Source organism: Lolium rigidum, chromosome 3 (genome assembly GCF_022539505.1).
Source record: "Lolium rigidum isolate FL_2022 chromosome 3, APGP_CSIRO_Lrig_0.1, whole genome shotgun sequence".
Lineage (NCBI taxonomy): Eukaryota > Viridiplantae > Streptophyta > Magnoliopsida > Poales > Poaceae > Lolium > Lolium rigidum.
In genome coordinates, this window is record NC_061510.1 from 55,576,358 (window position 1) to 55,588,275 (window position 11,918).

Here is an 11,918-nt window from a genome sequence, read left to right on the forward strand (position 1 = left end):
AAATCGCTCTCCCCGCTTGTCTGTGTACCGATGTCTCGTGTCAGCTTGCAGGATTCCATCAACTCTAAGCCCCTATCGGAGGGCATTGGCGAGGAGTACCCTCAACAATTGGCGCCGTCTGTGGGAAACCTGTTGGCACAAGGCAAGGCACCGGCAGATCCGATCATGGCATCGGCAGCTTCACCGGCAAATCCGCCGGCAACGTTGCCAGCAACTTCATCAGCAACTTCGTCAGCACCATCGTCGCCCATCCTGGGAAGCCCGATTCGATTCGGCTCCTACGAGTTTACTCCACACAGCGACTCCTCCCGTTCGAACTTTTCAGATCTACAAGGGAACATGGAGATGACCTTCGGCAGCGTCTACTACAACGTCAATGCAGAAGGAATCCTACGATTGCTGGAATCCCCTGCCTCTGAATCGACGAGTTCTAGCGCACCATCATCACCCGATCTGTCGGCTGGACTGACAGGATCGACGTGCTCACCCGCGCCTTCGACTCCCCGCTCGGTGTCCTCCATGTCGGTAGGGTCTGACGACCCCACGTCTTCGGAATTAACCTCGTACTACTGCCTGAACTGCGACACCAGGCACGGGCTGGGATCGAGCGACACGCCGTTGATACGTCTCCAACGTATCGATAATTTCTTGTGTTCCATGCCACATTATTGATGTTATCTACATGTTTTATGCACAGTTTATGTCATATTCGTGCATTTTCTGGAACTAACCTATTAACAAGATGCCGAAGTGCCAGTTGCTGTTTTCTGCTGTTTTTGGTTTCAGAAATCCTAGTAAAGAAATATTCTCGGAATTGGACGAAATAAAAGCCCGGAGGCCTATTTTCTCACGAAGCTTCCGGAAGACCGAAGACGAGACGAAGAGGGGCCACGAGGGGCCACACCCTAGGGCGGCGCGGCCCCCTTGGCCGCGCGGCCCTGTGGTGTGGGGCCCTCGTGCCGCCTCTTGACCTACCCTTCCGCCTACTTAAAGCCTCCGTGACGAAACCCCCAGTACCGAGAGCCACGATACGGAAAACCTTCCCGAGACGCCGTCACCGCCGATCCCATCTCGGGGGATCCTGGAGATCGCCTCCGGCACCCTGCCGGAGAGGGGAATCATCTCCCGGAGGACTCTACGCCGCCATGATCGCCTCCGGAGTGATGAGTGAGTAGTCTACCCCTGGACTATGGGTCCATAGCAGTAGCTAGATGGTTGTCTTCTCCCCATTGTGCTATCATTGTCGGATCTTGTGAGCTGCCTATCATGATCAAGATCATCTATATGTAATTCTATATGTTGCGTTTGTTGGGATCCGATGAATAGAGAATACTTGTTATGTTGATTATCAAAGTTATGCTTATGTGTTGTTTATGATCTTGCATGCTCTCCGTTATTAGTAGATGCTCTGGCCAAGTAGATGCTTTTAACTCCAAGAGGGAGTACTTATGCTCGATAGTGGGTTCATGCCTGCATTGACACCTGGGACAAGTGACGAAAGTTCTAAGGTTGTGTTGTGCTTGTTGCCACTAGGGATAAAACATTGATGCTATGTCTAAGGATGTAGTTGTTGATTACATTACGCACCATACTTAATGCAATTGTCCGTTGCTTTGCAACTTAATACTGGAGGGGTTCGGATGATAACCTCGAAGGTGGACTTTTTAGGCATAGATGCAGTTGGATGGCGGTCTATGTACTTTGTCGTAATGCCCAAATTAAATCTCACTATACTCATCATAATATGTATGTGCATTGTCATACTCTCTTTATTTGTCAATTGCCCAACTGTAATTTGTTCACCCAACATGTTGTTCGTCTTATGGGAGAGACACCTCTAGTGAACTGTGGACCCCGGTCCAATTCTCTTTACTGAAATACAATCTACTGCAATACTTGTTTTTACTGTTTTCTCTGCAAACAATCATCTTCCACACAATACGGTTAATCCTTTGTTACAGCAAGCCGGTGAGATTGACAACCTCACTCGTTTCGTTGGGGCAAAGTACTTTGGTTGTGTTGTGCAGGTTCCACGTTGGCGCCGGAATCCCTGGTGTTGCGCCGCACTACATCTCGCCGCCATCAACCTTCAACGTGCTTCTTGGCTCCTCCTGGTTCGATAAACCTTGGTTTCTTTCTGAGGGAAAACTTGCTGCTGTGCGCATCATACCTTCCTCTTGGGGTTGCCCAACGAACGTGTGAAATACACGCCATCAAGCTCTTTTTCTGGCGCCGTTGCCGGGGAGATCAAGACACGCTGCAAGGGGAGTCTCCACTTCTCAATCTCTTTACTTTGTTTTTGTCTTGCTTAGTTTTATTTACTACTTTGTTTGCTGCACTAAATCAAAATACAAAAAAAATTAGTTGCTAGTTTTACTTTATTTGCTATCTTGTTTGCTATATCGAAAATACAAAAAAAATTAGTTTACTTGCATTTACTTTATCTAGTTTGCTTTATTTACTGTCAAAGTGCTCTACATAGTATCGCCATTTGAGCATCTGATTGTGTTGACTCGACCATACATCTATTCTTTTTTTTTTGTCAAACTATTACAGTTTATTTTATGTCTCTGAATTATCTTACTGTATGTGAACTTGTGGTAAAATTGGGGATTTTGTACCATTATGTTCAGCTAGCACTTTCAAATACCAAGCAACTCAACATTTAGCCTGTCTGGCAGAATTTCTGTCGGATGATATGCTGCTTTTGAGTAAACTGATTTATGGACCAAAGTTCCCTTATCAATTTACTGTCAAAGCATTCTACTTGGTATCACTATTTATGGACCATCTGACCGTGTTGAGTTGAACATGCATTTGCTCCTTTAAAAAAAAATACAACTAGATGTCTTTGAATTATCTTACTGTATCCGAATTTGAGTTGAATTTATTTCAGATTAGGCTAAATACCTAACAAAATCACATGAGTCATGCTTCATTGTCCAGGAATGAATCTAGTCCCAAGTCAGCTGTTGAACATGGTAATAAGGATTGTATAAATAGTAAATACTTGGTGTAGCATTTTTCGTTATGGATTTGCTATCTCTAAGTCGACTAAGTTGCACATCACAAAGTTTTAAAGTTGCCAAAAAAGATTTTTCTTTTCTAGAATACACCCTGGAAGGTGTATTAATCATAAAGAAGAAAGAAGAAAGGCCAAGACGGCCGGTACATCGCCAAGAAGGTTAGAACTCCATGCACCCAACATGATACATTGCCAAGCGGCAAACAATGCTCTACAAACCCGATAATAAACGACTCGCCTTGCCCAACTTCCACGAATGGCGAGAAGAAGGTTCCTAAAAAAAGTTGTGTGCAACTTTTGAAGTCGAAAGTTGCACATAGTAATTTCTAGGCTGTTCAACTACGCAGTTCCTGTTGGATAAAGAACAACCCTTAGGATCGTCAACTTAGAAACAAGTATCTCTTAGCTCCCTTAAAAATATACACTTCCATTTGGTTATTGCTACATTTTCAATTAGCACTAATTCATCTTCTGTTTACTGCATATCCAGGAAATCTCTACTGCTAGCAATCTTCCTCAGAAAGAAATAGGAAAATACATCAAGATACTTGGTGAATCTTTGAAACTGAGGCAACCTCTCAACAGCAATTCAATAGCAGTTCACATGCCTCGGTTTTGTAACCTGCTCCAGCTCAATAAATCAGCTCAGGTATCGGATGAACTTAATACACCTGAAACGGCATGGAAAATAATGTGTCCTGCTTTAACATAATCATGTGTTGTTTCCTCAGGAACTTGCAGCCCACATTGGTGAGGTAGTTGTCAACAAATGCTTCTGCACACGGCGGAACCCCATAAGCATATCTGCTGCTGCTATCTACCTTGCATGTCAGCTCGAAGACAAGCGCAAGACTCAAGCAGAGATCTGTAAGGTAACAGGCCTTACAGAGGTCACTCTTCGTAAAGTGTATAAAGAACTCCTGGAGAACTGGGATGATCTGCTACCGCCAAACTACACACCAGCCACGCCACCAGAGAAAGCTTTCCCCATGACAAACATATACTCAGCACGCTCATCGAGTGGAAAAGATCTTTATCAGGATAAGCTGCTGGATAGTATCAAGCAAAAAAGCTGTGAAGCCGCAGAGCCTGATCACATGGTAATTGTAAAAGATGAGGAAGACAGGAAAGCCGGCCTACTTGGTCAACCTCCTTCGATACTCGAGGCCCATGACCTGAACCAGGCATGCTGGCAGCAGAATGTTCCGTTTTCAGCATCTTCAAAATCGGACCGCGACAATACGGAGACAAGCGTTCGTGGGTTTAACCTTAACGAGGAGTCATGTCCAATGGATTCTGACAAGGCAGATGTAACAATGAAGCCACACTTTGCTGATGGGTGGGCAACTGAACCGAAGGTGCTTCCATCTCCCAGTAGGCAGCCTGTACCATGGCAGCTTAAGCAACCGGCACCAGCAACTAGTTCATCGTATCCTAGGAATCGTGAGATGCAGCTGGGCTTTAGCATGGACCTTCTGGCTGGACGTGGGAAAAGGAGTGCTGGGGATAGTGGTGATGGCCGTGATAAAGAGGGCAAGTGAAGTTGCAGCTGTAAATATTTATAATGAAATTAGAAGCTATCGGATCTGTAAATATAGATGTTATCTCTAGTTGAGATCAACTTGACAAACATGGTCTTTCCGATGTATCATGTAGACGATGTAGTAATTTTTACTCCATGCTGTAGCATGTTACTTCCAAATTAGTTAACTTGCTAGTAGTATTTAATTTTAGCTTTGCCTTCGTACAGTTTATACAAAAAAAAAGATCGCCTCATGAAACTTGCGCCCATCTTCACCTTGTAATAAATCCCCAAATAATTTGAACATAATTCAAATAGATCACCAATCACATAGTTTTGGCGCATACAGAAAGATCGAATAGTCTCGACAGTCACGCTGTTGCAAATCGACGATCACGCTGTTGCAAATCGCCGCAAATCAATGTCTAGTGAACTAGAAAAAGGACATACAGAAAGATCGAATAGTCTCGACAAATCGCTTCAAATAAATGTCTAGTGAACTAGAAAAAAGACATACAGAAAGATCGAATAGTCTCGACGATTATCGCCGCAAATCAATGTCTAGTGAACTAGAAATGCAAATCGCCGCAAATCAATGTCTAGTGAACTAGAAAAAGGGCATACAGAAAGATCGAATAGTCTCGACGATTACGTCGTTGCAAATCGCCGCAAATCAATGTCTAGTGAACTAGAAAAAAGCCGCATGTCAGCTGTCATTACATAGCTGCGGAAATTAAAGGGTGTGATCATCCACCGGCGGAGAAGGCACCTCCTCCGGTGTCGCCGGTGTAGGGGAAGACGACGGCTGTGTAGAGGTAGCTGGTGGTGCAGTGTTGCTGGGCTGGAGCGTCAGTGGAGCTCTGCTCTCGGCCACGATCATGGCGCATTGATCCGCGCTCCACGCCTTTCAACTAAAATTCAAGAACAGACTTTAGGCGCGAGGGCATACAAAGCAGCGGACGTGTGCATCACGCTGCACCAGAGCGTACAAACCAGCATATCGGCGTGGTCCTTGCAAGGAGACAATGTATTCTGCATCGGTTGTTTCGGCAGCACGGAGTGCCGAATTCGAGCCTGATTGACGCACTCTTGGGTTCGCCCCAATCAAATCATGCGTATAACGAAGAACTAACTGGCAGGGGTAAACATCGAGTCTGCGTGTATACCTTCGAACCGGATCTAGAGGAAAATTCAAGTTGAAGCAAACAGCTGCGACGGTCTGCTCCCGACGGAGACACAACAAACTTTTTTTTAGATCACAGCCAGCACTAAATCAAGGATGAACCTACCATCTTTAGACACCTCAACAATAGAACCGCCCTGATGAAGAATACCAGGATACTAGACCATGACAGCGCGCGTTGCTGCGCCCGTTATATTTTGAATATAATGGTAGTAATTTTTCTAAATATTAAGGTGTAAAATATGGGCGTTGAAATTTTGAAAATAAATATACTGTTTATTGCTATGATTGGTTAATTATCATTGTCATTTTTAATGGATACATGATACTACCAAGAGGAAGAACAAAACCTAGCAAGCCAGCATTTGATGCAGCCGAGAGGGGGAAAATCCTTGAGTCCATAAGGAAAGTTCTTTTCTTTCTTCAACACCACACATTTTCTGGAAAGGGAGCAATGCAAGCTTATAATTGCTCAAGAAAAGCAACAATTAGGTATGGAATTACGATAAGCAATTTCCCACATAATTGCATACCAAGATTACATGTACAGTAAATTAGCTTCATTAAGCAACTTATCGCTGCCTTTAGCAGCCAACCGTGGCCATAACTATGTACCCTAGAGAACATGTTAACGGAACAAGACATAATTACTAAGAGTTCTCCATTTCTTTAAAACAAATTCTATCTGAGTTTAGATTCAATCGATCCATGGATGGAGATGACAAAAGGAAAATCACAAGTGGAAAGCCTCTTGTCTTCTTTAAAAGAAATAGAAATAATACGTGAACTGAACACACATCTAGGAATTAACTTGGTGCCTTAACTTAAATACAAAACGTGTATGTGCCTCAAATCTACTTCATAGGCACATAAAGAGTATATAGTAGAGCCAAAATAAGGTGCAGTACTTTAACTCCAGCCAATTGGAATTAGATCGGATAGTAAATAAGCATATTCGAACTTATAATGGGACAAATGATCTAAAAGTGAATGAGGTTGGGACAGCTGCTTCATTTAAACGTGAGAGCAAATAAGCAGAATAAGTGTCCTTACCTGCCCAGCAGTTTGATTTGAGATGTAAATTTCAATGAAAAGTAAAACCACTGTCCAGATCACCTTGAAACAGCCATCAAAGGGCTGAGGGGGTAATTTAACCGGTTTAGGAAACCTGAGGGGGTTAAGTGATCCACTTCATACATGGGGGGTTCTCCGTTCCAACCCTGAAACCTTGGGGGGTATGTGGACTTCTTTCAAGTTCCAACCGTATGGTATTAACCCTAGCCACCTCTAAGATTTTCCGCCGACTAGCTCGGATCTCGCCGGTCCGGTGCCCTGCACCTGCACCGCCCTTTTTTTTTTGAGAATTTCTCTGCATTCATATCACGAAAAGATACAAAGTTGTTGACCCTTACAAGCACAGAGAAACACAAACACAAAGGACCAAGAACACCTAGAACACCCTAAGACCACCATAACCCATGAAGATCTCCGGAGCCCTATGTCATCATCCCATAAACTTGAGAGAAGACCCCTGCAGCAGAAAGAACTACAACCAAGTGCAAGCAGGTCATCATCTTCGACCACGGTGCAATTGCCACCACGCTTCATCCTCCTTCCTTGACACCAGCGCCGAGAAGGCATGGACACCAATCCAACACGCTTGCAGCAGCCGTCGCCATCTTTGGCTTGAGTACCGCGAAAAGTGTCCCTTCCGTAAGAAAGGGAACTCGAGTCAACCGACCGGTCCAGCACCGCGGCCGGGCCATCCGCCCGGGCAAACCAGGAACTCCCTCCAGCATCAGCGCCGAGGAAGAAGAAGAACAGCAGCAACAAATCATACCGACAAGGAGGAAGAAGGGTCTTTCTCCCGACCATCTGACCGATTTTGGCGTCACCACGTCGGACCGCCTCCTCCCCTCACCACCAAGGCCGGCCGGAAGAAGCTGCAAAACGTGACAGCCGCAAGCCACCAGAAGAACACAAACCCTAAAAAGGAAGGCAGTGGTGCCATCTCCTTCCTCTCCCTCGCCACCACGGCCGGCCGAGGAGAAGGCAACAGCATCAGCACTCCTCCGACTCCAGAACAGACACCGCAAACTCCACGACAGGGTCGAAATTCGACCGTGCCCGGGGAATCCACCCTCCCCCGATCCGCGGATCTGAGAGGGAACCAGGCCAGCAGCTCGCCGGCGCCGCCACAAGTGGCCTTGCCGAGATAGGGATCGAGCTCCAGCATCCTTATTCCGACGCGACGTCGCCTCCACCATCTCGACGCCGTCCCAGAACACCACGCGAAGACTAGGCCGAGCGCTTCCCGGCGCAGCAGAGGAAGACCCCCCGCCGCCGCCACGCCACCGGGGCTTTGCCCGGCGGCGCCACCGGCGGCAGCGGCGGGAGGAGGGGGTGCGGTGGGGATTAGGGTTGGGGTCGTGCGGGAGGAGTCTTCCTGGTGAGTCTTTTAGTGCGCGTGTGTCACCTGCACCGCCCTTATCCTCCTGCTCTCCCTCCTCTACGGGCAGGCCGAGTCTAATTCGATCTGGGCTATATAAGCCACCGCATGGGGTATTGACTTTTGCAAGTTTGGCTCCAAACTCGAGATCGAAACCTCTCCAGTAAATCTCTCTCTCCCTCTCCCCACAAGAGTTATGCGTTTCGGACCCCGATTACAAATCGAATTGGATTCCTGTCATAGCCGGATACGTTATTGCTCCGACTATATAGAGAGGAAAATACTTTGTTGAGTAATAACATGTTTTCTTTTTCTGTAGAACAAAGGCGCGCAGAGAAGGGGATCCGGTGATTTCGTTTCAGAGCTATGCCAAAGCGGTCGTGCTCGTTGGGTAGCTGCTCGGTTCGCCCGTCCAAGCGGCCGTCTAAGCTGCAGCAGAAGCATCTGTATGTGTTGCTGGACGACTGGGAAAGGGGCTACAGCATCTACAGGGTGGGCAAGGACGACTTCAGCACTGATTCTGATGACTACCTAGACACGACCCCGCTCGCCCGCATGGAGGCACAACATCCAGTCTCAATGTCGTTTGCCACCCATGGAACTAAGATCCTGGCTGTTCGTCCCAGCGAAGGCAGCCCTGCTATCACTGGCTTCGACACCAAGACTATGGGGCTGACAGTGTGCCCGTTACCGCAGAGCCATAGGTCATTTCTCAGACCCTTCTATGCATCAGTTGGTGACATGCTCTTCGTTATGGTTTACCGGTCATTTGAGTTGCTCGGCTCCCAGCCGCCACCTGACAGCAAGGAGCCTTGGTCCTGGTATACTATCAAAACTGAACTGCCTTTTGAGCCTGCTTACGTCACTGGCTATGCATTGCACCCGGACGGGTACACTCTTTTTGTATCGGCCAAGGGGTGGAAACCGGGTAACAATTCACGGCTTTTAGATGACCTACAGCAGAGCACATACTCCTTCAATACAGAGAGCCTCAAGTTCCGGTACCATGGTGAGTGGATGCTGCCATTCAAAGGGCAGGCCCACTACGACAGCGAGCTCGAAGCGTGGATTGGGCTTTGCAGAGATGGAACTGGTTATGTCTGCTCATGTGATGTTCCATCCCGAGCGAATTGTGACACCATGCCTGCTTGGAAAGTTGGCAAGGATAAGGTGTTTGATCACAAGTCGATGAGGCATCGGGGGGCCACCCTCCTGTATATGGGATGCAGCACGTATTGCCTGGTTCAGTGCTGTGCACAGAAGCATGATGAGTGGTTTGCCTATCCACGCCACCGCGTGATGAAGATGTGCACCTTTCGTCTCAAGTATGACAAGAATGGGGAGCTGCGGATCACTGGCCATCGGGGTCGTGCATCCATGGCATACAAGGTTGCTCGGGACAGGGTTGCGCCAACACTGGATCCTACAGTGTTCTGCATATAACTTGTACTACTCTGTCCATTTGTCCTTATAAAGGTCTATTAGTTTTTTGAAAAATCAAATATTACGTTAACTTTCACCAGTATTGTAGAGGTTGAGAGTTGTTTCTACAAACTTGGTCAAAGTTAGCGTACTTTGACTTTCCTAAAAACTAATGCACCTTATAAGAAGGAACAGAGGGAGTACGTAGTGGTTTTCACTTTCAAACATCCAATTGTGCTCTCTCTCTTTTTTTTCATTCTGAATTCTGATGGTGTTGGAACTTGGTTATGTGCTTGCGTTGTTTCTGTATATTAAATAAAACATATCCGTGTGAAACTTGCTGTATTCTTGCTTTGGAGTCAACTCCTCCTGATGGTTGAACTGCCCGTCCAGTTCTAATTGTCTGTAACCATCGTCTCTTACTGCTTCCAGCCTTAGTTTTTATAAGAACTGATGCTCACCTTACCATTTCCAACAGCAGCGCACCCTAGGTCAGATTCAACCATGACAAGTTGATGTTTGCGCCCGCTGTGTTCCAGCCTCCCAGGTGAGGATAAAGAAAAAATGAGGTTGTATCACCTGGTTACAAGATTCTGATGGACTATCTTACAGTAGTTCTGCTGCTTATCTTAGAGGATATCCATATTATCAATGAAAATGAAGTATAATTTCCTTTTATCATCTCTAAAGTTGCACTGTGTTAACATTACGTTGTACGCATGTCAAGTCTTCTGTGAATATTGGAATTTCGATATGTTCACCGTTGATGACCAGACCTGGTTGCAGGCAGGTTCTGTGCTCACTTGAAAATGATGGCCTTTTCATATTACATGCTGTGTATTCTGATATTCTGCTGCTGTCTACATGTGTGTATGTACATAGTGTCGCAAGGTTTGGGATTTTTTTTTCTGGTTTAGTAGTTTTTCTTGCGATGGTGGTTATCACATGCAATACTGTGTGGATCCGCTTGCCAGAATGAGAGCTGCTCTAAAAAACAATCCTACTTCCCTTAAATTTCACGCAAAATATAAGTATGAAATGGTCTCACCATCTTATTTTCAAATTAATGAGATTATATTTCTTCAAAAAAAAATTCCAAGATCTACAACAAAAGAAGAAACAATTTCCTCACAAGTTTAGTATAACCAAAATTTCCACTTTTAGGTAGAATTAAAAATCAAACTACACAGATTAAAGTAAGTGTTCTCAATATACAATACTCACCCTTTTTTTTCTGTCACGCCCTCCTAGTCCTACCATTATTCAAGAATTGTTACTAGAGAAAATTATTTTTTTCTCAGAAGGCTAATCATAAGTGACATCATTGCACTTTAATAGATTTATTACTCCCTCCGTGCCAGTCTATTAGGCTAATACGTACTTTAAAAAAACTTTAACTATTAGTTTGGTCAATAAAATATTAGATATATACCACAAAAATTATACGATTGGATTCCAATGGTATAACTTTTGTGGCGTATATCTCATATTTTGTTAACCAAATTAATGATCAAAAAATTTCTTCGAAGAACGTGTTAGCTAGCCTAATAAACCGGTATGAAGGGAGTACTAAAATTTAACCAAAGAGAGAGAACTCCACATTATTACCGCCACCTTTTGTTGTCCTGAGCACTCATCTAAAGGACATAAAGAAACGAGTTGACATGCTTCATAGTACAGTTTAACATGTATCAACTACACTTTTCACCTAGCAGATTTTGAAAATGGACACCAGTGCTTACAGTAAAGAGAGATTTACACATGCAGGCGAGCATTTACATTGCAGATTACAGGTCAATCTTATCCACCTATCTATCCATTGAACAATTTATTACTGAGGCCCATAGCTGGCTTGAAGTTCAGGGAAGCCAGTTTTCATAAACTACAAAAACTGGCTAGAATCCTTATGATCTGTCTCCATCTGTATAAGCGTGTGATAACTATTTGAGTGAAAAATCGACAAAAGGCCAAACAGGGCATCTGTAAAAGAGCTACTCAGAAACTTGTCGACTGGGAACAAGCTTTCCATTGAAACATCACAACTTCAACAATGAATAATCCATCATCAGATTTCTGCAAGAGAAAAAAGACTTGCATAAGTTGCATGGTATTATGTCTGTTCACCTGTGTAAAAGGTCTGAATGTTCCATACAGTTGCGCAATAAAACAAACAAACAAATGGATCGAAAGCACATGTAGGGGGTTCTTGATGTTAATAATTATGATAGGAATAAACAGGAATATGCAACATACGTCTCTGGCTGATTTGTATCCATTTATCGTTAACTCCTAATAACTAATAAATTCTAGTAATGCA

The 11,918-nt window shown here is 44.8% G+C and overlaps 2 protein-coding genes across 2 annotated transcripts; both read left to right on the forward strand.

The window, feature by feature from the left end:
• Nucleotides 1-339: 339 nt before the first annotated feature.
• LOC124694864 lies at nt 340-4,753 on the forward strand. Its single transcript, XM_047227794.1, has 3 exons — nt 340-525; nt 3,516-3,674; nt 3,757-4,753. Exons 1-3 carry the CDS (start codon nt 340-342, stop codon nt 4,564-4,566), a joined length of 1,155 nt encoding a protein of 384 aa, XP_047083750.1. The 3' UTR covers nt 4,567-4,753.
• Nucleotides 4,754-8,286: 3,533 nt separating this feature from the next.
• On the forward strand, nt 8,287-9,946 carry LOC124696170. Its single transcript, XM_047228934.1, has 2 exons — nt 8,287-8,342; nt 8,499-9,946. Exon 2 carries the CDS (start codon nt 8,546-8,548, stop codon nt 9,620-9,622), a length of 1,077 nt encoding a protein of 358 aa, XP_047084890.1. The 5' UTR covers nt 8,287-8,342; nt 8,499-8,545; the 3' UTR covers nt 9,623-9,946.
• The last annotated feature ends 1,972 nt before the right edge of the window (nt 9,947-11,918 follow it).